General features: G+C 39.3%; 1 protein-coding gene across 1 annotated transcript; it reads left to right on the forward strand.

Moving 5' to 3' along the window:
* Positions 1–1687: 1687 nt before the first annotated feature.
* Positions 1688–24452, forward strand: KICS2 (KICSTOR subunit 2). Its single transcript, XM_052000145.1, has 3 exons — positions 1688–1970; positions 5607–5895; positions 20466–24452. The coding sequence occupies exons 1-3, from the start codon at positions 1736–1738 to the stop codon at positions 21280–21282; spliced, it is 1341 nt and encodes a 446-aa protein (XP_051856105.1). The 5' UTR covers positions 1688–1735; the 3' UTR covers positions 21283–24452.
* The last annotated feature ends 388 nt before the right edge of the window (positions 24453–24840 follow it).

Here is a 24840-nt window from a genome sequence, read left to right on the forward strand (position 1 = left end):
TAATTCCCCCCCCTCCCCTAGATGTTCAGTACTCCAATATATGTTAAACATGGTAGAAATATATGTTAAATCCAACCTATACATACATATTTATACAATTATCTTGTCACACACACAAAAAATCAAATCAAACTAGAAAAAAAAAGCAAAATAAAATGCAAGCAAACAACAAAAAGAGTGAAAATGCTATGTTGTGAACTTAGTTCCCACAGTTCTTTTTCTGGATGTAAATGTCTCTCTTCATCACTAAACAGTTGGAACTGGCTTGGATCATCTCATGTTGAAGAGTCACGTCCATCAGAATTGATCATTATATAGTATTGTTGTTGAAGTATATAATGATCTCCTGGTCCTGCTCATTTCACTTAGCATCAGTTCATGTAAGTCTCGCCAGTCCTCTCTGTATTCATCCTGCTGGTCATTTCTTACAGAACAATAATATTCCATAACGTTCATATACCACAATTTATTCAGTTGTTCTCCAATTGATGGGCATCCATTCAATTTCCAGTTTCTAGCCACTACAAACAGGGCTGCCACAAACATTTCCCTCTAAGATCTCTTTGGGATATAAGTCCAGTAGAAACACTGCTCCATCAAAGGGAATGCACAGTTTTATAGCCCTTTGGGCATAGTTCCAAATTGCTCTCCAGAATGGCTGGATCCATTCACAGTTCCACCAACAATGCATCAGTGTCCCAGTTTTCCCACACCCCCCCAACATTCGTCATTATCTTTTCCTGTCATCTTAGTCACTCTGACAGGCATAGTGATATCTTAGAGTTGTCTTAATTTGCATTTCTCTGATCGATAGTGATTTGAAGCACCTTTTCACGTGTCAGTGTCACATTTTCAAGCAGAGATTGTGTTGAAAATACAGACTTCTCTGAATCCAAATCCACTACTCTATAAAAATCAAAACCCAAGAGAGAGAGAACTGGAACTCTATTTGCGGTTCAGTTCCTGGCGCTTCCCGCTTCGATATTTATTGTTTCTCCTATATATGCCATGCACTGTGCTAAGTGCTGGAAAGAGTAAGAAAACCAATACCAGCGAGTCTTTAGGCCGATCATTTTTATCTCTTTGAGCCCCAGTTAAAATCATAATCATGAGAATAGCGTTTCTATAGCACCTACTATGTGCTAGCAAGACTCAAGACTTGTAAGGCTAACATAATACAGTAGCATTTTTATAAAGTACCTACTATGTGCCAGGAACCGTGCCGTGAGCTTTACAAATATTCTCACTTGATACGGCCAACCTTAGAGGTGTTTCCTCATCTATAATAAGAAGGGTCTTAATTGAGTGAATGCGGTCACCAGATGAATTGTTGCGAGAATCCCATTACAGAGCCTCTAAGGGCGTGATCCGGTCTGGCCGCAGGAGCTCGGCCAGGGCTGGGCTCAGGACATCGGTTTCCTCGAAGTGCGGGTTGGCCCCAATTCTCATACGGGACCGCCCACGAGGGGCGGAGTCGGTTAGAAACGTCTCCGTCGCGGGGTCGAGCATGCACGCCAGTCCTCGTTCAAGCCGTCGCGCACGCTAATGTTCGCGCGCGCGCGCACGCGCGCTCTCAGAACCCGGAAGCCGGCGCGGAGCGGCGGCGCGGGGCACGGTGCTGGAAACCTCCAGCCACGTGGGGTCGGGCCGAGTACCGCCCGGCGAACGCTTTGGGGGCGGGGTTTGGGGGCGGGGCAGGGGCGGAGCCCCAGCGGGCTGAGGGGCACCAGTTCGCATGGGGGAGTCCATCCCGCTGGCCGCCCCGGTGCCGGTGGAGCAGGCGGTGCTGGAGACCTTCTTCTCGCACTTGGGCATCTTCTCTTACGACAAGGCCAAGGACAATGTGGAGAAGGAGCGGGAAGCCAACAAGAGCGCGGGGGGCAGCTGGCTGGCTCTGCTGGCTGCCCTGGCCCACCTGGCCGCTGCCGAGAAGGCCTATCACAGCCTTACCTACTTGGGGCAGAAACTAGGTACCGCTCCCTCCACTCCTTCCCTATGACCTTGACCCTGGCATTGACCTCGGGGAGGGCTACCTGGGAGTCGGGCGCCCCTCCCGCGGGCTTCCTTAGGAGGCCTTCCCTGGGGGGGAGGGGTTGCCTCCCCTCGTGATCCCTGTTCGAACGGCTCTAAACGTACGATACGCCTCAGCAACTGTCTTCTCTTGCTTTCCGAATATCTACCCGTTTCTTCTTCTCCCTTAAAAACAAAAACAACCCCTCCCCCTCTCCTCTGCCCCCGTGACTTCCCAGCTGATAGTGACCCATTGCGAGGTCAGCGATCAGAGCTGTTTTCCCTCCGTCTGTGTAGCATTAATAGGCATTGGGAAGTGATGATAATTTTCCCAAATTAGGGTCTATCCCTTCTGTCGTTAAGGTCTATTGTGACCAGTCTTAGTCCCTAGTAGTAATAGTAAGCCTTTTTAGAAATCAAGTCTGCCATCCTGGAACAGGACCTAATAGAATTTTACATCTGTTACTTAAAAAAAAAGTGTGTGTATGCATACATGACATATACATGATATAAGTATATGTAATAATACAAATACTTTTTTTTTTTTCCAGAAAGAGAAAGCACTCAGGAACTGGAGAGAGGGGGGGGAAAGAAAGAAAAAACTTCATGACCCCAGTTTGCTCATGGCACCTGGGCTGGTCTCATTTCTCCTTCCACACCAGCATCCTTGTCTTAAGTGGCCCCAGATGTATCTTTCATCACTCTGGCTTCTTTTGCTTTACATTTTCTTACATCATTCTTCAAAGATGAATACTAATTGTTACCGTTTTATACATATTCATTTCAATCCTTAATCATTTCTGAATCACTGACGTTATTTTTCAGTCTTAATAAATACACAGTCTGTTTGGTGACAATGAAGGAAATAATAGACATCCTGAATGAATAATTACAGTGCACTTAGTGGTCCAGTTTTTTTTTTTTTTTCCTCTACTATCTCTTGTCCCATTTTATTTAGAGAGCTTTTAGCATGAATTCATAGGGCAAGGTTTAGTGAAATTTTGATATGCATCCTGTAGCAGTGATTCTAATACAAGATAATTCAGATATGGAATCATTGGCACCACTGATCAGATAATTATGCTTTATTTTTTACTTTCTTCCCCCTTCTAATTTCAAGCATATTACATATTAGGTAGCTGTTATGTAGGAGCTCAGAGGATAAAGTTATCTCTTATGTTTGCAGTTTTTTATAAGTCAAGTTAAAGGTATAGCTATTATCACAAAGGAGGAAATTGCGAAAATCAGAATCCAAATGTGTAAATTGGGTTTGATCCACATCATTACATCATAGTCTCCCTTTTGGCAAAAATATTACTAATCATAATGAAGTTGTGGTTGTTCTCGAAGCTAAAATCCTCTATTTGTACCTTAAATCTTTCTCCCTTTTCCTGCCCTCTTACTTGATTTCTTTTCTAGTACTTGCCCCTTCAGTGTCCCCATTTCATATCTAATTTTCAAACTGTACTTATTTAGCACTGTTCTAGTCAGTCTGTTCCTCCACTGTTGTCTCCTCCCACTTCTCAAACCCTTCCAAATTTGGCTTCTGCCCCAATTATTTGACAGAATCAGTTCTATCTAAGATCACTAATGAATATTTTCTTTGCTAAATACAATGGACTTTTCTCAGTGTTCATCCCTTGTAATGTGTCTGAAACTCTTGACATATTGCTATAAACTTGTCCTGCTAGCTTTGTTGTTTGTACTGAGGGTTCCATCGAATTTTAGTCACCCAGGTTCAAAGTCTCAGAGCTACTCTTTAAATTTACCCTTTAAATCTCCTATCTAGTCAGATGCCAAATCTTGTCCATTTTACATCCTCAGCATTTAGGCCTTCATCTCTCACCTGGAATGTATTACAATAGACTTCAAATTGGTGGTCTTCTGGCTCCCCTTTTCCCTCTCCAACCGGTTTTCCACATGATTGCCAAATTGTTACTACGCAAGCTTATATCTCCCTATCTCAAGAAGTTTCATCTGCTATTTGCTACTCTTCACAATCTAGCTGCAATCTATGTTTCTAGACTGATTTCACATTATTCCCACTCTTTCTTGAAATACTAAGACTTGAGGTTCAGATAGCACTCTTATATAATAACCTTCCATTTCTCCCCTCTGTTCTTCGTATTGGCCTGCTAAAAATGTTCTCCTTATGTAGATTTTTCTAAAGTCCTAGGTTTGTTCACGAAAGACTCTTAAGGTAAATAGGACCTGGGACCCGAATTTATGTTTATATATAGGTAATGACCTATAGACCAGAGTTTGTCTTTACTTTTTTCTTTGCTGTCTATTAGAAACTGGAACTGATAATTGAAGCTATAAACGGCTGGCCTGAATTCATATACTAACTCTAGTATACACTGCCTTTATATCTATGAGCATATTCTTGAACATCTCCAATCCCTAGGAACCCCTCTAAGACTATAAGTTAGTGAAATGTCCAGCTGCATTATAGAAGGGAATTTACATACCAAGAATTCCTGTGAAATTGAAGGTTTGGAGAAAAATTAGGGAAAACTTTTTAAGTGATAATAGAAAAGGAGTATAAAATAAGACTTATTTGAAATAGAAGTGGACAAGAATTGAGAAAAAAATTATGGAAGCTTTCTTTCATTGATTGGCTTAGAACTAGCAGCCTAAACAAGTCATTTCAACAATGAACTTCATTTTTTCCCCTCAGTTTTTGAATAAACTGCTCTTTGTATATATAAGTATTTTACTAGTAAGACACAACCTTGAGATAATAGAGACTTTTAATTACCACTGCCCTTTCCTGAGGTTCCAACAATCATGAGAACTGTGCTTCTCTGTCCTTCTTTGGAAGTTCTGCTGGTTTTAGTCTTTCAGTAAGATATAGGATTGCTAAGAAGATATTCATGAAACAAAGCTTCTAAATTCATTAATTACACAAAGACTACTAGTTGCTAAGGAGCTGCTGAAGTATTTTCCTCTTCATCTCTCTTCACATTTGCTGTTAGGCTTTGCAGGTTCCCCTTAGAACCTCTTAGCTGCAGCTATGGTTGAATTCCTACTTCACTTTTGCTGTCAATAAGTTTGATTTTTAAGTCCCTTGTCAAGTATTAGAAGCTTTTCTTCTCCTGGGATTGATTGTGTAGACTGGATTCTTAAAAAGTACCTGGATGGTCTCCTTATATACTTTATATGCAGGTTCTGCTTAATGTTAAAATGTATGGCAAATTTAACAGTCTAAAATGGGGTGGTGATGGTGGTGGTAGGGAAGGTTAGTTTTAGCAGACATATTCAGACCTGTATATTTTATTACATTTGGAACTGTCAGAAGGGATGTAGTGGCTTTTAAATCAGACATATAGCCCTTGATTCAGATCTGAAATCAGTGGTAGAGTGGAAAGACTAAATTTTTTTTTTTTTTGCCTTAGGAACATGGTAATGAGTATTCATTTAATCAATTATTTAGTAAATTATAAATCAGAATTTTCAAATTCTGATAATAGCATTCCTTGAACTTTGAAGGAGTAAGATCTTGAGATTAGGGGGTTATATTTTAGAAAGTGGCCATTTCCTCCTCTAGTTGCCCTTTCTGAGCAGTAACGTGCCTTTATCATTTACCCCAACAGGTGGGCAGTCCTTTTTCAGCAGGAAGGATTCCATCCGGACCATTTACACTTCTCTGCACAATGAGTTGAAGAAGGTGGTAGTGACTGGCCGAGGTGCTGCGGGGGGAACTGCACCTCATTTGGAAGAGCTCCTGTCCCATTTATCCGAGCAGCTCTGTTTCTTTGTTCAGGCGCGAGTAGAAATTGCTGACTTTTATGAGAAGATGTACACCCTCAGCACTCAGAAGTTCATAAATTCTGAAGAACTAGTCAGTCTGTTGGAGTCCATCCTCAAGAAATACAGCTCCAGGTGAGTGTTTGTAACATTGTGACATAACTTAGGTGTCTATGAGGTTCAGTGGGCTACTGAGAATCCTCCTTGCCTCCCCATTCCTCTTTTATGTTTACATTGAGATGTGAAAAGTGTGTGTGTGTGTGTCTGTGTGTCTGTCTGTCTGTCTGTCTGTCTGCATCTGCGTCTGCACATATATATGTTTATGTAGAGAAAATAATTGCTAACATTTGTGTTCGCTTTCAGTATACAGGTGCTCTCTTTCTATATTATCTCATCTAACCCTGGGACATAGGTGCTTGTAGTACCCCAAGTTTTACAGCTGTAGGGGATTTACAGAAATAGAGGTTAAGTGATTTATTTGCCAGAGTCATGCAACTAGTATCTAAGGCAAAAGTTGAACTCAGATCCTTCTGACACCAGGCCCAGTGCTCTATTAGTTTTTGCCATATTGCTACACATATATCTGTCTATATGTGTATATGTGTTTGTTTGCATTTGTATGTAAGTATGTATGTAAATGTTTCTATCATTCCTTCTGGACCCTGGGGGCAGTTGTATGCAGGCTGTTATAAACTCTTGAGGGAGCATAGAAAAGTTAAGTTGTGAATTTGACAAATACTAACATTTCCTTATATACAGAATGGAAAAAAGTGTTACAATATGACATAATGAATCACTGCTTAATACATTTTGGGGTTTAAAGAAATACTTACTAAATTTGACATTGTATTTCTAATATTGCTTGTCTGTATCCCCTTCTGAAATGCATACTGTTCTCTTCTGCACTTAAAAGTGTTTTTTGATACTTTTTTTTCCCTTTTTTTTTTGGGTGGGGGTAGGGAGGGAGTATCACTAACATTCACTGTAACTATCTCTCCCCATAAATCCACCAAATAATTCCTTGCCTTATAACAAATATAACAAGCAAAACATTCACACATTGGCTATATGGGAAAACATTTCTCATTCTGCACCTCTATTCTATCACTTCTCTGCAAAGAAGTAGGAGCATTAGTCATCGTAGTCTTCTGGAATTGTGATTGATCATTGTATTGAACAGATTTTTCATTTCTTTTTAGTGGTTTTCTTTTACATTATTGTAATCATTCTCCCTAGTTCTGCTTGGTTCATTTGACATAAATTTCAAGTCATCAAGACATCAAGTCATCTCTGGCTTCTCAGAATTCATTCCTTCATTATATAAAAAGCAGGCCATATAAGGCTCAATAATATTCTATTACATTCATACACAATAATTTATTCAACCATTCCCCAATTGATGGGCATTGCCTTTGTCCAGTTCTTTGCTATAACAGAAAGTAAGGCTATAAATATTTTTGTATAGGTGATTCTTTTCTCTCCACCTTTATTTCTTTGGGGTGCATGCCTAAGAATGGTGTCACTGGTGAACAGGTCTAGGTCAGAGAATTTAGGGTATGGTTCAAATCTGTTTCCCTGGTGGCAGGATCATTCATTTCAGAACTCCACTGATAATGCATTAGTGTATCTGTCTTCCCATAATATTTCCAGCAGTTGTCATTTTCCTTTTTTGTCATTTTTGTTCATCTGAGGGATGTGAGGTGGAGTCTTGAGAGTAGTTTTAATTTTCATTTTTTTTTATACTAATGATTAAGATAATTTCTTCTACAGAGTTATTTGCAACTTGGAGTTTAAGTGATTATGTATCAAAAGTGAGACTTAAAACTCGTTTTCTTATCCAATCTGGTTCTCTATTCACTAAATCACATTGCTTGTCCATGTGCTACCATGCGAAATTTTCAGTTTTCTAATTGGTCCTCAGATATATATCATTACTCTGATTTCATCAGGATTATTCTAGTGTATGTGCTACTTTTCACAAATTGAACACAGTAAATAATTTTATATATTAAAATTTTATTAAAAATACAATAAATAATTTAACATCCTAATAATTGAAATTAAAATTTCTGTTGATTAGGGTTTTAAAATGAATTTGTTGGGTACCCATAAAGCCTAACTAACCACTATCAATTAATCAACAAGTATCTATTAATAATAATATCAATGATAATTGATAGCATTTTTGCATAACACTCTTATTTGTGAGAATGTTTGAGATTGCATTGGAACTCAGGTCCTCCTGACGCCAGGACTGGTCCACTGCACCATCCATCTGCCCCCTTTTTTTTTTTGCCAAGCAGTTTATTTCTGTTATCTCATTTGATCTTCACAAAAACCCTAGAAGATGTTGCTATGCCCATTTTATAGGTGCAGAAATTAAGGTTTTTTTATTCATCAGTTTTATTGATGATCATCACTATTATGTCTGATTATCCTCCTGCCTCTTGAACATCAAAAACAATGAAGGGGAACCAACCAATAACTGTCCCTGACAGCACTATGTAGGCAACTTTGCATACTTCTCTGCTAGAAGGAGGGAACATGCATTTATTGTCTGTTCTCCAGGACCAGGACGTGTCATCCCCAGTTCTTCCAACCCGGACATTCTTATTTGGTTGTTTGTTTTGTTTTTTCTTATTGTGTAGACTCCTCTCCTGGTATCTTTGGATTTTTACCCTGCCATTTGGGACAATATATCATGCCATTCACATACAATCATTTGTTCAGCTATTTCCCACTTGATTCAGCTCTTGTCAATATTCCACCTCTTCCTGGAAATACTCTGGTTATTAAAGCTCATAAAGGCCCAGCAGTATCCTGCTTCTGATATCTCCTGGCTCTGTGATCTGATACCTTCTGGCTCTGTGATCCTGGGCAAGTCACGTAATCATCTAGTGTTAAAAAACAAAAAAACAAAAAAACTGCAGAGACATTCGTTCCTTGGTATCTAAAGCCTACCCTTTTTATCCCTGCAATGTTCAATTAACAAAAAAAGGAATGTCTTTATCCATACCTAAATAAATTCCTTCTATTAGACTTTGGGGTTAATTTAAACAAAATTGGTTCCCTATTTTGTCAGTTCTGAAAGTTCAGAGATTTGTGCATTGTATTGAGTTTCTTTAGGATGAAGGATTCAAATGAATATTGCCCTCTTCCCCCCCTCTCCCCCCCCCCCCCTTTTTTTTTTTTTTGGCTGGGCTCTTTGCTTCTGTGGCAAGGCTGTTTTCTTGATTTGGTGTTGTGTATCAGAAAACTTTTTTTTCCCTTTTTTTTTTTTTTTTTTTTGAGGTCTCAGCATTCTAAAGTTATAATTTATACCCTTTGGTCTCATATTGTTTCAGTAGAACTAATGCACTCAATTTTCAACATAATGGGTCAGTTCCTGCTGGGCGAATATACCATACTCAGAGCATAAATGGCATCATAAAAAATTCTACAGCTAGTGTACTCTTTCAACTAAAAGGATGTTTTTGTATTCAGCAATGGAACAAACTTGATGAATACATAAAGCCTAAAACCCTGGCTTTTATTTTAAAGGCCTGTCTACTGCCTGCTTGCTGGGATAAATTGGAAGTAGATCTAGAAAATAGAAATTATTTTTGTTTTCCTTGAGAATGCTAATTGGGTTCAGAGTGGAATCGTTTTGAAGGTATTTTTATTCCTTCTCCCTTTTTCTTTCTTTTTTTAAAAATTCTGGGAGATAAAATGAATTGGACCACTAGACGGTTCTTAAGAATAGTCAGCATTATGTGTGGAGTTGCCTTCCAAATGAAAGGATAAGAGTTTAAGCATGTTAAAGTCTGAAGAAGGTACAGTAAAATGCATAGGAAAGAAAGTTAATTCTAATTCAGCCCTTGCTGGGTAAGCAAATTTTTTCATAAGATTCATTCTAATAGGACAGGGAGAGATGAGGTGTGCTATTTCTCTATTTCTTTCTTTCTTTTTTTTTTTTTTAAGTAACAATAAAGGATTTTTCCAATTCAGTGGTAGTTAAATTTTAATATATTAATCTAATTCTACAATATATGATGAACACAGAACAATACCTTATAATTTTTCTGATCTGTGCCTGGAAAAAGGCTTGGAAGATATTTAAATACTCAAATGGATCTGGGATCTTAGATTCAGAAGGTCCCTCCATTGATTCAGATTGTGCCTCATTCAAGCCTGGCCCTACTATGTGACTCTTAGCTCTCCTTGTTCTCCTGGTAGTATGCATGCATTGTGCTGGATGCCTGCCTTGCTTGCTTTGGACATCTCAAAGGCACCAATGAAGAACTCTGGCTCCTCTCTTCCTCTTGCCATATGACTAGTCCATGCCTCCTCTTATCATACATTTCCACAAGAACATTCTTTACTCCTGCTTTTCATATTTTGCATTCTACTTATACTTGCTGTGTGCCTCTTCATGAAAATTAATATTTAATCTCATGAAAGCAGAATAAGAATATGGATAAGGCATTTATTATAACAGAAATAATCTACTTTTAGCACACTTTGGATAGCTGCTGTTTTCCATGGTATGGGAACTTTTATCCAATGGTTTTAATTTTTTTTAACCTAAGTGTATAGCTGGAATATAAATAGTATCATTTGAAATAACAGTGTTTCATGTGGTTACCATTTGCATTTCAGAGAACAAAGCTTCTCTGTTGGAGCTCTTTCAATTGCCAGAATTTTCACTGAAGGCAAAAGTATTAATGAAACAATTTGTAAGTTCCTCATATGTGGTTCAGCAAGGTTAATGTTTATTTAAAAAAAAATTCATAAGGTCATCAGTACTACTGTAGCTTAATGATTTTAGGCACAGTATATTTGGCAGCATCTGATAATGCATATGGAGAACACATTCAGTCTTATCACTCATGATCATTGTTTTAAATCATAAGATTTTAGAATCAAGTATTCAAAGTAGCGAGGTAGTGCCATGGATGGTGCTCTGGACCTGCTCTCAGGGAGACCTGACTATTAGAGCTTTGTGACTTTGAGTCTTAACCTTGACTCTTTTTGAGTCACTTAAACTCTGTGTGCCTCAGTGATATGAAGATATTACCCTACACCTACCTCTCAGGGTTCTTGTGAGGATCAGATAATATTTGCAAAGCACCTGGCAAACCTTGGAGTAGATATCCTGTTAATAGCTGTTAACTATTATTAGCTATTAGTTAATAGCTATTAACAGGACATCTACTCCAAGGCTCTTAACTTGGACAACTTTAAAGAAGTTCTTGAACTTGAATAGGAAAAAGGAGGTGGCATCTTTTATTTTTCACTAACTTTTGAAATTTAGCATTGAAACACATAATTTTGAGTAAAGCTCCATAGGCTTTAATCACATGCCAAAAGGATCTATGACACAAAAATAGCTAAGAACCCTTGATTTAGTCCTTTGCGTTCATTACAGATAAGGTAATTGAGGTTCAGGCTTAGTTAAAATTTCACAGTAAACTAATAGACCTTTTGGCTCTAGTATTCTTTTTACTATGACTCCAGATGAAAATATCGTATTTTTAAATGGATTCATAGATTTAGAGATGTCCGTAGAGGTCCTCTAATCTAGACTCTTAATTAATAGAAATGAAATAGGGCCAAAGAGATTCACTAATTTGCTCAGGGTTATCCAGGCACTATGGCTCCCAGGCTGGTGCTCTCAAGAAGAGCATTGGGGGTACCTTGGCTTTAGCTTCCTAGAAGACCTTGCTGCTAATACAACTGATATAAAGTGAGAGGCTAGAGATTGCTCAAAGGAATAACAACTGTGCAGATGTTTGGGAAAGTAGGTTTCTCAGACCATGGGGATCTGCTCATTAGAATGTTGTAAGAACCTCTTTAGAGAATTTTGAGCCTTTATAATAATTAGAGTAGATTTTCTCATCACAAAGCTGTCAATTTATATATTATTTTCAAACCCTTTCAAGATCTCTGCCATGGCTAAAATGTGTATTTTTGCATTACAACAGTTTAACAAATCCTGCTCTGTAGTGAAACATGAAAAGCTGCTAGCCACTGAGTAGCATGGAAAGGGGGAAAATGAAACAGTGTACTGCTTATCTCAAGCCTTGGCAGGCCCATATTAGCATGAATTTTTTTAGCTGTTCTTAAGGATGAAGTATAACTTTTTTGTCACTAACCCCTAATAAATTTTGAACATTTAAACACATTCCGTGTGTCTGAGGAATAGCTAATCCAAAATTCTTTTTCAAGGTTTGTATGCTGAAATCATAGTCTTTTAAGGACAATGTTGGAAATGAGAGAGAGGGAAACTGATAGAAAGCTAATCAGTTATTTGTGGCAGAATTTTAAAAAATTAAAATTTCAATAAAAAACTTGCGGCTATATTCCTAGATTCCTCATCACTTCTAACTTAGGCAGGATCCCCAAAATACACAATTTGATCCTCTGAACAGTCTTGGGAAGGAGGTGGTATTTCTTAACTCTATTTTAGAGTGGAATAAACTGAGGCAGACAGAGGTTAAAGGGACTTGCCCAAGATCACACAGTAAGTATCTGAGCTCAAAGCTGAACCCAAGTCTTCCTGACTCCAGGGCCTGGCATTCAACCCACTATGTCAACTAGTTGCTTTATCTGAACAAAGTTGGGAGTTTTTATAGGCAGCAAGCATAATACTTGCAGAGTGTGGTGTTGCAGTCAAAAAAGTTAAACGTGATCTTTGGTGCAATGAGAAGGACAAGAGCTGGGAACTGGGTGATTATGTGTATCTCTGGGCTTTCTCCTTGCTAGACATGGCAAGTGTTCTTCATTTGGGGCACCATCTTTTAGGAAGGACTTTGATTAACTGGACAGTGTCCAATGTCTTGAGAAGGAAGGTAAACCATCAGAATGTGTAACAGCCTCTAGTTCTTGTCATATGAGCATATGTTGAAGAAATTAGTGGTGTTTAGCTTGGAGGAGACAAGATTTAGGAAAGACATGATTGTCTAACAGAATTTTTGATTTATTGTTCTTAGCTAATCACTAGATCTGGAGTCGAATGACTCAGATTCAGATCCCATTTCTGACATTGACTATTCCAAGGTCACAGAAACACAGTCAATTTCCTCTTATAAAATGAGAGTGTTGGACTCTTTTGAGGTCCCTATTAACTCCATTGATCCTGTGAATGAAGAGCAGGAGTTGGAAGCCTCAGGTTGCCTCTTTGTAGCTTTTAAACAAAAGTGGAATGGTTTGAATTTGAGTTAGCTTCTCAGTACTGAAAACTCTTTGAGTTGAAGCAGGAGCACCACCTGTTGAGTATGTTGTAAAAGGGACATTTTTTGTTTGGTAGTTTGAGTTGTATACAATTACATTCCTTCTCCCTAATTCAAAAATATTGTGGCCCCCCAACAAGGCCTCACAGAATCCTGGTATATCACTGTAGGGGACATTTTGATGTTAGCAAAAATTTTATCATCAAAAATATTAAATATGAAATGTGTGTATCAATTACTTCCTATGTGCAAAAATATTTCAGTGTAAACTTAAATGTCCTCAGTTTCAGAATTTCTTTCTCTGTTCCCTGTCTTTCTCCATCTTTTCCATTCTCCTCCATTTTGATGATGTATATAGGCTCTTTCAATCTTTCCCAGAGGATTTTGTGGGTAAAACAAGATTTGGAGATATTACTATAAGGTTTGTATTAATAAAGGCAAGAAGACTCCAGTAGTAGACTGACCAAAGCAGAGTTAGATAGAACTGTACCTTATTTTGGGTTGGGGAGTGTCTCTCTTAATGCAACCTAAAATCACTTTGGCTTTCTTGGCTGCCATATCAGAAGTCAGAAGGAAAATGCTTTTTAGGGTTCTGTCCTGGATGCCTTCTCTTCTCCCATTATACTCTTTCATTTGATAATTTCATTAGTTCTCATGGATACTTATCATTTCTATGCTAATAAATCTGCCTTTCTTGCCCCAATATCTCTGCTGACCTCCAGTCTCACATCTTTAACTGCTTTTCAGGCATCTCAGACTGGATGTCCAGAAGAGCTCCAAAAACTCAATATCTTTCCCCCTCAAAACTTCCCCTTCCTTATTATTGTAGAACACAACACCATCCTCCTGTCTCCAGACTCACAACCCAGGAGTTACTCTAGATTCCCAACTCTCTCAGCCCCTACTTCCAAGGTCTTGCCCCAAGGCCTGCTGATTTCCCCTTTACAACATCTCTTGAAAAATCTCCCCCCAACAGTGCCTCCCACTGATATAGAGGCTGCTCATTCTGCAGCTGGATTCTGACCAAGAGCCTGCCAGGTTCTGCCTGCCTCAAGGCTCTACTCCCATCTGTGCGTCCTTCAGCCTGCAAAGGGATTGCCATAAAGGGCAGGACTGACCATGTCATAACCCCCTTCCTGCTTAAGAAACTCCACTGACTCCCTCTTGCCTCAAGGAATTATTACAAAAAATGTTCTCTTTGGCATTCAAAGACCTTTGTAACCTAATCTCCTCCTACCTTTCCAGTTTTACACCTAAGGACTTCCCGAAGTGTGACACTGACCTCCTGGCTATTCACGCACAAGATAGTCCATCTTGGCTCTGGTTATGTACTTTGGCTCTCCTCTGTGTCTAGAATACTCTCCTCCTCGTGCTGTAACTACCAATTTCACTGGCTTCCTTCAGAGTCTTCATTAAAACCCTTCCTTCTACAAGAAGCCTTCCCCAACTACTTAATTTTAGTACCTTCCCTCTTATTATTTATTTCCTATTCATGCTTTAGATAGCTTACTGTTATTTTTTATTTTACGTTGTCTTTCCATGAGATTGTCAGCTTTTTGAGAGCAATGATCATTTTTTGCCTCTTTTCTTAATCCTCATTAGCATGGAGCCTGGCTCATAGTAGATGTTTAATAAATAATTATTGATTAATTGATAATAGTGAATTACTCAGTTAAACAAAAACTTTTTTTGGAGCTGTTAAGATCCACCAGAAGAGGTAAGTTGGTCTAGCTGGGAAGCAGTTCATGGCAAGCTCAGGATGTAGCAGGGTGTAAAGAATTCGTGTGGCCGTATCCTTCAGTGAGTGTGTTCTCTTGGTGCGAGGATCCCCTCCACAGGGCACAGATTGTGGCACTTCAGCACCATCTCATCTCTGCAATTCCCCGATAGTTACTCTTTCATTTTTATTTTTATATTTGCAGCACCTAGTCCAGTTCGTGATGATAGTAGCCCCTTAATGCATTCTGAGTGTCCGAACAACTGATTCTGGTTCAAGGCCTCACATCAGTCTTGGGCAGGAGCCATCATGGAGGCTTCCTTCTTGGTCTTTTCTAACACTACAATCTTAGAACGTTGAATGAAAGTTTGGGTCCTGAAGCAAGGGTGGGGGGGCAGTCGTATGGTGCCCCTCATCAGACTTCTCTCTGCATGCCCCCCACAGACCATGTCTTGAATGTTGGGAAGAGTTGGGGGGGGGGCATTTTGGAATGATGTGCTAGGTGATGATAGATTAAAGGGGCTGGAGAACCAGAGCCCTTGGGAATAGGGAGAGGGGACGAGGTTTGAGAGTAGCCTTGAGATATTCTCCAGGTACCCATCAGGGCCATAACAGAAATAGTCTGGAGGGAGAAAACTGTCAGGACACAGGTGCAAGCCGAACCTCAAGAGCAGCTCCAGAACCATTAGAACTGTCTGAAGTCAGGACGACCTGAGTTCAAATCTGGTCTCAGACACTTAGTACTTCCTAGCTTTGTGATCCTGGGCAAGTCATTTAATCCCCATTGCCTTGTGCTTCCCCCCCCCCCCCCCAAAAAAAAAAATTTAGAAAAAGGAAAAAGAAATAAAATGGAGGTGGTGAGACTGCTGGATTTGATCCAAAGGGTCAGGGGAGGGGAGGCTTGCCCTTACTGTCCATGTGACCCCAGAGAAGTTGCCTCACCTATTTGGGCCTTGGGCTTTCTCATTTGTAGAAGCAGGAGGCTGGAGAGGTGACTCATAGATGCGGCGTCAGAGGAGGAAGGGGGTTCCTCCTCCTGGAGTTCTACAAGTGAAGGTGTTCTTGATTCAGGGGATAATGAAGGGTTGCATTTAGGGCTAGAAAGGTCCAGAACTTCATAGTCTCCCAGCCCTGCCTTCATATTGATTCATATAACAGTCAGATTCTCTTCTACCTCAAAGTGTGGGTATGGCCTATTATAAGAAAAGGACTTTGGGCTTCTTTGAAGAAAAGTGCTAAATCCATGTGATTTTAAAAATATTAATAACAATAACTAGCATTTACATAGCTATATTAAGTGTACAAAATGCTTTCCAAATACTATTTTACTTTGTCGTTAGATTAGCTTAGAAAGATAGTTGGTAGTATTCTTACTTAATGGATGGGAAATGTACACAGACTTGTATCACAGCTGTTCAGTGTCTGAGGCTGCTTTTGAATTTAGTTGGCTCCACATGTAGTGCTTTGTCCACTGGGCCACTTGGCTATCTCCACATAACCTGTGTTTATTTATCCCTCACCTTTTTTTCTTCTCATTTTCCTAGCTGTGACTGAGAAGCTTTAATATCCAAACATCTGTGAACTAGTTATGTAACAGGAGCTCCTCTGTTAAGGAAATCCTGCCAGAGAAATTGCAGCTTCTGCAAATCCTTCTAAAGGTTATTAAATTTATGAGGGTGGTTCCTTTGTCTCCAACAGGAGAGAGACTTCATGAATCAGTAAAGCCCATATCTGAAAATACGAGGTGGGCCAGGAGGAAAGAAAAAGTGATAGGGGCCCTGACAAGAGGCAGAGTTTAATTAACTGGTTAGTTGATTAGAAACGGTGTAGGAAATCAGAAGACCAGGTTTAAGCGTGGGCAGTGTTCCTTAGTTGTATGAACATGGGAAAACTGAGCCTTTTCTCATTTATAAATTGGGTATGACTTGTGTCACTTGTTCATTCTGTCAGTAAACATTAAGTGGCTGCTACATATCAGGCACTGAGCTAAGTCCTGGAGAAAAAAGTCAAAATGACAGTTCCTGCCCTCAAGAAATTTGCAATCTCATGGGGGAGATAACATACAAACAAATAATAGGTAGCAAGCTATCTACAGGATAAATTGGAAATAATTTATGAAGGAAGGCGCTAGAATTAAGAGGGCTTGGGGAAGGCTTTTTGTAGAAAGTGGCATTTTTGTGAGGCCTTGAAGGAAGCCAGTAAAGTCAGTAGTTGGAGGAGAAGAGGGAGAGCATGGAGGATGGCAAAGAAAATGATTGGAGGTAAGATTGAGTACCTTGTTCATTGGAAAGATCAGGAGGCCAGTGTTACTGGATTGAAGATTAGTGGTAGAGGAATGAAGACTGGAAAAATAGGAGAGGGTTAGATTGTGAAGGGCTTTAAATCTTAAACAGAGCATTTTGTGTAGGATCCTGGAGGCAAGAGGGCTCACTGGAGTTTATTGAGTGGGAACTAACATGGTCTGACCTGTCCTTTAAAGAAATTTAGCCAATAAAGCTAAATAAAGGATGAATTGGAATGAAGAGTGCTGGGAAGTGAAGAAGGAAGGGGGGATTGAGGATAGTGGCAATAATCCAGGTATGGGGTGATATGAGGATCTGCATGTCAGAGGAGAGAAGGGGGCACATTTAAAGGATATTGTGAAGGTGAACTCACCAAGCCTTGGCAAAAAGTTGGATGTAAGGGCTGAGAGACATTTAGGAACCCAAAATGATTCCTGGTGGTGATCTTGGAGATAGGAGGGTGATGTTGCCCTCTATAGTAATAGGGAAGGTGGGCAGATAATGGGGAGAGTTTGGAAGGAAAAATGAGTTCTGTTTTGGACATAATTGCATTTTAGATGTCTACTGGACGTGTAATTTGAGATGTTTAAAAGGCAGTTGGAAATGGAAAATTAGAGGTCAGCAGAAGTATTGAGGCAGGAATCATTAGCTAGAAAAGGTAATTAAATCCATGGGATCAGATGAGATAACGAAGGGAAATAATAGTGTATTGCAGGAGGAGAAGAAGTGGTTCCAGGGAACCTATAGTTAGAAAGTATAATGTGAATGAGGAGCTCCAGCAGAGGAGACAGAAAAGAGCCAGAAAGAGTAGTGTCCTGATAACCTATGGAGAAAAAAGTCTTGATGAGGGGGAGGGTAGTCAGCAGTGTTAGAAGCTGCAGAAATGTCAAAGAGACTGGAGCGAAAGAAAAGGTAATTGGATTTAGTAACTAAGAAATCATTGATAACTTTGGAGAAAGCAGATCAGGTGAATAATGTCATAAGCTAGATTGTAAATGTTTAGGAAAAGTGTGAGAGGAGAATGGAGGCACCTGTTGTAGATGACTTTTTCAAGGAGCTTAGCTACAAAGGACAAAAGAGATAAAGGATGATAGTGGGGATGGAAGGATCAAGTGAGGGTTTTTTCAGAATGGGGAGACATGAGTATTTTGTAGGCAGAAGGGAATAGATGAATCTGTAGAGAGGAGGAGATGGGAAATAAGTGAGAGTGGAGATGACAAATGGGGCAATCATTTGGAGGAGATGTTTCAACAGGAAGAGGGGTTAGCCTTGGTAAGGAAAAAAGGAATGAGTGACAAAAAGCAACTGAGTGATAGATAAGAAAGAAAAAGGAAGAGGAAACTCATGGTAAATCTCAAATTTTTTTCTGTAAAATATGAGGCAAGGCTCTCAGCTTAGAGTAGGAGAGAGATAGCTTTGGGAGGTTTGAAGAGAGATTAAAAGGTTTAGAAAGTGGGGAAAATGGGTTGATAAGGGAGGTATAGTAGGATTGCTTAGCAACAGTGAGGGCTCAGTGCAGGTTGTGTAGCCTAAATTTGTAGTGAAACCACATAGAATGGTTGTATGATTTTTCTCCCATCTTCATTCAGCAGCTCGTGTCTAGGAGCAAAGGCAGCAAATAATGGGAGTCATCCAAAGCTTAGGCTTGGCTGGGTATAAGCAGCGAAATAAGGGAGCTAAAGATTCAAGAGAGGGGGACTGTGTTGATTGACCAAGGGATGAAGATGTGTGGACTACAGGAGAATGGCTACTGCAGAGGAAATCATCTAAGGGAGAATTGAAAGGTCATGGGATTGGAAGTCATAATGAAGATAGAAAGTAGGTTAAGTAAAGGAAGGCAGAAGGTAAGGTGAAAATCCAGTAGATTCCAATCAGATGGGAGAATTCCAGAGTTCTTGACAATGGAGAAATAGTTGAGGTTGTTTGAGGGAGAGTCAGAATTTATATTGAAATCCCCTAAAATGAGGGCAGGAATTGGGGAGGAGAGAAAAATTATGAGCTAGGGACTGAACTCATTGAGGAAGGAAAGAGAATGATCTAAAAATCTGTAGATGTGTAGCTGTCAGGACTTTGATTGGATGGTGGACATTCTGAACAGAGAGGAGGAAGAATTACTTTGCTGAATGATGGAGGCACAGGAAGAACCTGGAAATGGAGGTAGGGAGCCAAGGAGTAATCCATTTCTCCTAGTGAGCCATGGAAAATGAGGGAAGGTGCAGCCTTCCCTGGGCACTGCTTATCTTATAGAATTGTTGTGGGAATAGTGTTTTCTAATTATTAAGTTCTGAATAAATGTGAACCTTATTAGTATGAACAGATCAATATTTACACAAAGACAATTAGTGGAGAAGAAACCAAAATGAAGGTAATTAAATATTATTAGCTATATTGTCTGCTTTTTTCCTTTTTTTTTTTTTTTTTTTTTTTTTTTTTAAACATCTCAGTGGCACAATGGATAGAGTAGTGGACTTGACGTTAGTCATCAGGATCATTTGAGTTCAGGTCCTCTCTGACCCTTACTCTTCTAAGATATTTAATCTCCATCAGCACTGTTTTCCTCATTTGTAAAATGGGGATAGTAATAGTACCTTATCTTAGATTGATCAAATGAGATAACATATATAAAGTACTTTGTAATCCTTACAGTTAGCATGTTAGCTTTATTTTTTATTATATTGTGTAAATAGGACAGATGTTTGGGGGTCAGGGCTGAGTTCCAGTCTTTCTAGTTAGGTTTATAGTATCCTTAAAACCAAAAGCCAGAAAAAAAATTGTCTTACTTGGCAATATTACATATACAAAAAAAAATTAACAAAATCAAGAAAGAAAAAATCTAATCAAGATTAAGAATTGATTGATTGAATTCAAGTTTTGAAAAAGAGGGCTCTGTTTTGAATTTGCCACACAAAAGAGCTATTCTAGAAAGTCTCAAGTTGGTATAGCCATGAAGTGAAATTGTTGAAAATTTTCATTGATGTCATTCGTTTTCCCCAATTATAATTTTTCCTAGTTTCCTTCCCTTCTCCCTCCTAGAAAGCTATTCCATATAACATAATACTTTTAAAGACAATAAAAAAGAAAAAAATGAAAAAGCAACATCAATGATAAATTCATTGGAAAAAAATCTAAAGCTGTACAGGTATTGTTTTGGTTTTTTTGCTGAAGCAATTGGGGTTGAGTGACTTGCCCAGGCTCACACAGCTAGGAAATGGTATCTTGAGACCAGGTTTGAACTCGGGTCCTCCTGACTTTAGGACTGGTGCTCTATCTACTGAGCCACCTAGCTGCCCCACGGGTATTGTTTTTTAATTAAAAACTGACTTAAGAAACTGAGATATATTCAGAATGATTTTGAGTTGGTCTAGAATTTTTCAGTTTCCCCAATGCTTTATCTTATAGTATCTTAACTGGCAGGTTGTTATTTTGGCAGCAAAGTCTACATTAAATAATATTTCTATTTAATTTCTTTTCAATTTTTTTTTTTTTCTTCTTTAGATTTCACCACCCAATTCTCAGCCCCTTAGAGAGCAGTTTCCAGCTGGAAGTTGATGTCCTGGCCCATCTCTTAAAGTCCCAGGCTCAGATCTCTGAGTGGAAGTTCCTCCCATCTCTGGTCAACTTACATAGCGCCCACAGCAAGCTGCAGACGTGGGGCCAAATTTTTGAAAAGCAGCGAGAGACTAAGAAGCATCTGTTTGGAGGACAGTCTCAGAAGGCTGTTCAGCCCCCGCATCTCTTCCTTTGGTTAATGAAACTCAAGAACATGCTCCTTGCCAAGTTTAGCTTTTATTTTCATGAAGCCCTAAGCCGCCAAACGACAGCTTCGGAAATGAAGGCGCTGACTGCAAAAGCCAATCCTGATCTTTTTGGGAAGATCTCTAGCTTTATCAGGAAGTATGATGCTGCCAATGTGTCTTTAATTTTTGACAATAGAGGGTCTGAAAGCTTCCAGGGGCATGGTTACCACCACCCTCATTCCTACCGAGAGGCCCCAAAGGGAGTGGATCAGTACCCAGCGGTGGTGTCCCTGCCCAGTGACAGGCCTGTCATGCACTGGCCCAATGTTATCATGATCATGACTGATCGGACCTCTGACCTGAACACCTTGGAGAAAATTGTCCACTTCTATGACGACAAAGTCCAGAGCACCTACTTCCTGACCCGCCCAGAGCCTCACTTTACCATTGTTGTAATTTTTGAGTCTAAGAAATCAGAGAAAGATTCCCATTTCCTCTCCTTTCTCAATGAGCTCTCACATGCTCTTAAAAACCCCAAAGTATTTGCAAGCTTGAAACCTGGGTCCAAAGGGTAGTAGGTTTATTGGAATGATAGTTTCTCAAGGCTGGTTATCATGACTGTTAATATTTTCAGTGATTCAGGTCACATCCGTTCATGATTCTTTAAAAGTTAAATTAAAGAAAAATTGTTATGACATGTATTGCACATATATGTAATTATATCTATTTTATGTACATATATGTACAAATGTATATGTAATTATGGCCATTTAACTTAAACATCCAAAGATGACTATAGAAAGTGAATGTCTACTGTTTGTCTCTGTTGGACAGAGTGATCTTAGTGTTTTTTCCACATCTTCCTGAGAGTTTTGTGTGATTTGTATATTTATTGGTCCTTGATTTTGAGGGGCAGGAGTGGCAAAAGGGGCAGGGTGTGTGTGTTGTGTATGTGTGAATAATATTTCTGCTAGTTACTTTATCTTGCTCTAGCTCTTGAATTCTGGTGCAATTTTTTTTCCTCTTATGTGGAAAAAATAATTAGGATGTAGAAAATTAAATGGCCTTTATAGAATTCACTACTATATGATTACTATTAAGAAATCTGCAATCTGCAAAAAAAAAAAAAAGTATGTTTGGGATCCTAATTTATTATAATCTTTTATGATGCCTAAATGATGAGCACAATACTCTTAATTTTAAAAAATTATTTTAAGTTTTATATTGGTAATTATTTTGTTTTTACATCGCAGTCATTTTGTATACCAGAGTTCCACTTCAGATAGAGATTCATTCTCAAACTTCTGAAATGGAATAATCCTTTGTAACAACAAAAACCTAGTTTAAAATAAGCAATACAGTGGCTGTATCTGGCAGTTTACATATTTAGAACATTTATATTTGTCGTCATTATCCTACTTGTCTTCAATGAAGAGGAAAGCACATGTATTTTTTCTCTTCACCCTTTTGGTTTAATAAAAAGACATCTCCTTGTGAATCCCATAGAAGGAGAGGCACAATAGCTATGGAGTTACTTTTAATCTCTATTTAAAACACTTGAAAGATTACAGATTTTCTTAACACTTTCCTCTAGTCTTTAACTTTATCGGTATTTTGGGATGGGGTCAGTTGAACAAATAAGTCAGCACCCTTTGTTTTAAAATTTCTCAATTTGCATAAAAATTGGGATAGACCAAGTACTGGATCTTGAAGAGAACTTTGGAATGAGGAAACTCCTTCTACCAGTGCAGGTTGGCACCTTCTTTGCAATTTATAGTCTTTAGAGATCTTCTTGCCTAGAGTCCTCAGCGACACACTTGTGTCAGATAATGGATTAAAATTAGGATAATCCATCATTCAGGAGTTTCCCATTCTTTAGCTTAACGCTTTTCTGTTTATCCCTTTTTTAGTTTTTCTGCCGAGATCTTCATTAAAAAATCACTCACTTCCCAGTTATTTTTAGGAATAAGCAGCATCTAGCCTTGGTTTCTTGACTTTATTTTTGTAAAGCTTAGTGACCTACTTTTCAAATGGCCAGAAGGAAGGTGGGACTACCTTGTACTTGTAAAAGTCAATTGTGTATTCCCAGGACACCTTTTTACTTAGACAAGCAGCAAAATACTTAAGCACAGCAGAACCAAGACTGTCTTTGCTGTTCTGCCACTAATTTATATTTTAGATCCAGTTATACATCTTAACATGTGCTTGACTTCAGCAAGTGCTCATGAGGACTAGATGGATCAGGGGAAGCTTAATGGGGTATGGAGTCCTTTACAGCAGGCTTATTGATCCAGAATACAAATAAGCCCTAACAGGGAATCGAGCCGTTACCACCTGTCAGCCGCCTCATAGTCTGTGTGAGATGTAATGGTCGGGTCGATTCAGCCTCACAGAGGCCTCCCAGCCAGAAACTAAAGATTGGAACTGGCCAGAAAAAGTGAAAGGTCCCTTTCTAGAGAATTGAGTCTTGTGTTGGTGTTAAGGCACACAAAAGGTTGACTACCTCAGAGTTAGAGAATTGGAAAGAAGCTTTCAGTGATCTGTTTTCCAGGGTCAGCACATTCTTATTAAGAAACATAATTTGCAGAAATTGAATTCAACAGGTGCTTGTTAAATATTTACTATAGGCAGGACCTGCCTATAGGAGTTAGAAGTTAATTTATTTGGTTGGTTTCCATGGGATTTGGAGCAGGAAGGCTCCCTGTTGCGCCCAGGAGCAAATGCAGCTTTGTCAGTTTGGCATTTAAAGGCAGCATGTTTTTGTTTGCCCATGGCCCTCCATGCCTTCTGGGATCCAGCCAAGCCGATCTGGCTGTCTCTGGGTACCTGATGTTGTTTTTCCTTGCTGCCTTTGCTTAGCCTCTCTAACCTCACATACCTGGGATGCACGCCTCACTTCCACCTCTTTCCTTCAAAATTCAGCTTAAACCCCTCCTCCTACATAAAGCCATTGGTAACCCCAACAGCTGCTAATGCTTCTCCTCCACCTCCCCAGTTTGTGTATATTTTGCATCTGTGTACATGCCTTCCTTGGTAGAATGTAAGCTTCTTGAGGGCAGGGAATGTTTCACTTTTGTATCTCCAGCACCTAGCACACAATAGGTGTTTAATAAATGCTTTGTTTATTGATTTATTTAGTTGTAACTCCATTATTTGAAGTCTAAAGTGACTTGAAGGTCAAGGAAGATAGAGTAGCAGGGCTTTAGTTGGAATTCAGTTCTTCTAGTTGCAAGTCTTTCACTCTCTTCCAGTAAAGATGTAAAATGGTAATTTAGAGCATTTTAGTTACACTAATTTTATACAGGGAGCTGGTCTTTAAGCCAGAAAAACCAGAAAGACCAGGGTTCAAGTCTTGCACTGAAATACTTCACTGTGTGACCTAGGACAAGACATTCAACCTCTCAGTGCTGTAATAGCTAACATTTATATAGCACTTACTCTGTGGCAGGCACTGTGCTAAGTGCTGAGCCTTATAACAACCCTGAGGGGTGGCGGGGAGGGGTGGGGGTGGTTATCAACATTTTACAATTGAGAAAACTGAGGCAAATGGGGTAAGTGATTTGCCCAGGGTCACACAGCCAGGAAGTGTCAGATGCTGGCTTGGAACTCGGGTCTTCATGTCTTCAGGCCCCCAGCTGCTCCTGGGCAACTCCAAGATGGCAAAGAAGGTACCAGCTAGAATGGGTGGAGAGGGTGGTCTCATCTGGTAATTACCTGTACCAATAAAATCAGATTTACTTCTTGACTCAGTCCTAATCTTTATGTGGAAAAGGGATTGTTTTTAATTAAATTTTATTTTCAAAACATATGCAAGAATTTTTTCAACAATGACCCTTGAAAAACATTGCATTCCAATTTTCCCTCCTCTTTCCCCCTCCCTTATATGGCATGTGATACATATGTTAAACATGACAAATATGTTAAATCCAAGGAAGGCATATATATACAATTATCTTGCTGCATAAGAAAAATCAGACAAAAAATAAAATTCAAGCAAACAATTAAAAGGGTGAAAATACTACGTTGTGGTCCACCCTCTGTTCCCACAGTCCTCTCTGGGTGTAAATGGCTCTCTTCATCACAAGACCATTGAAACTGGCCTGAATGAGATGATTCAGGAGAGATCCACGTCC

The sequence above is a fragment of the Antechinus flavipes genome, chromosome 5 (genome assembly GCF_016432865.1).
Source record: "Antechinus flavipes isolate AdamAnt ecotype Samford, QLD, Australia chromosome 5, AdamAnt_v2, whole genome shotgun sequence".
In the NCBI taxonomy this organism is placed as follows: Eukaryota; Metazoa; Chordata; class Mammalia; order Dasyuromorphia; family Dasyuridae; genus Antechinus; species Antechinus flavipes.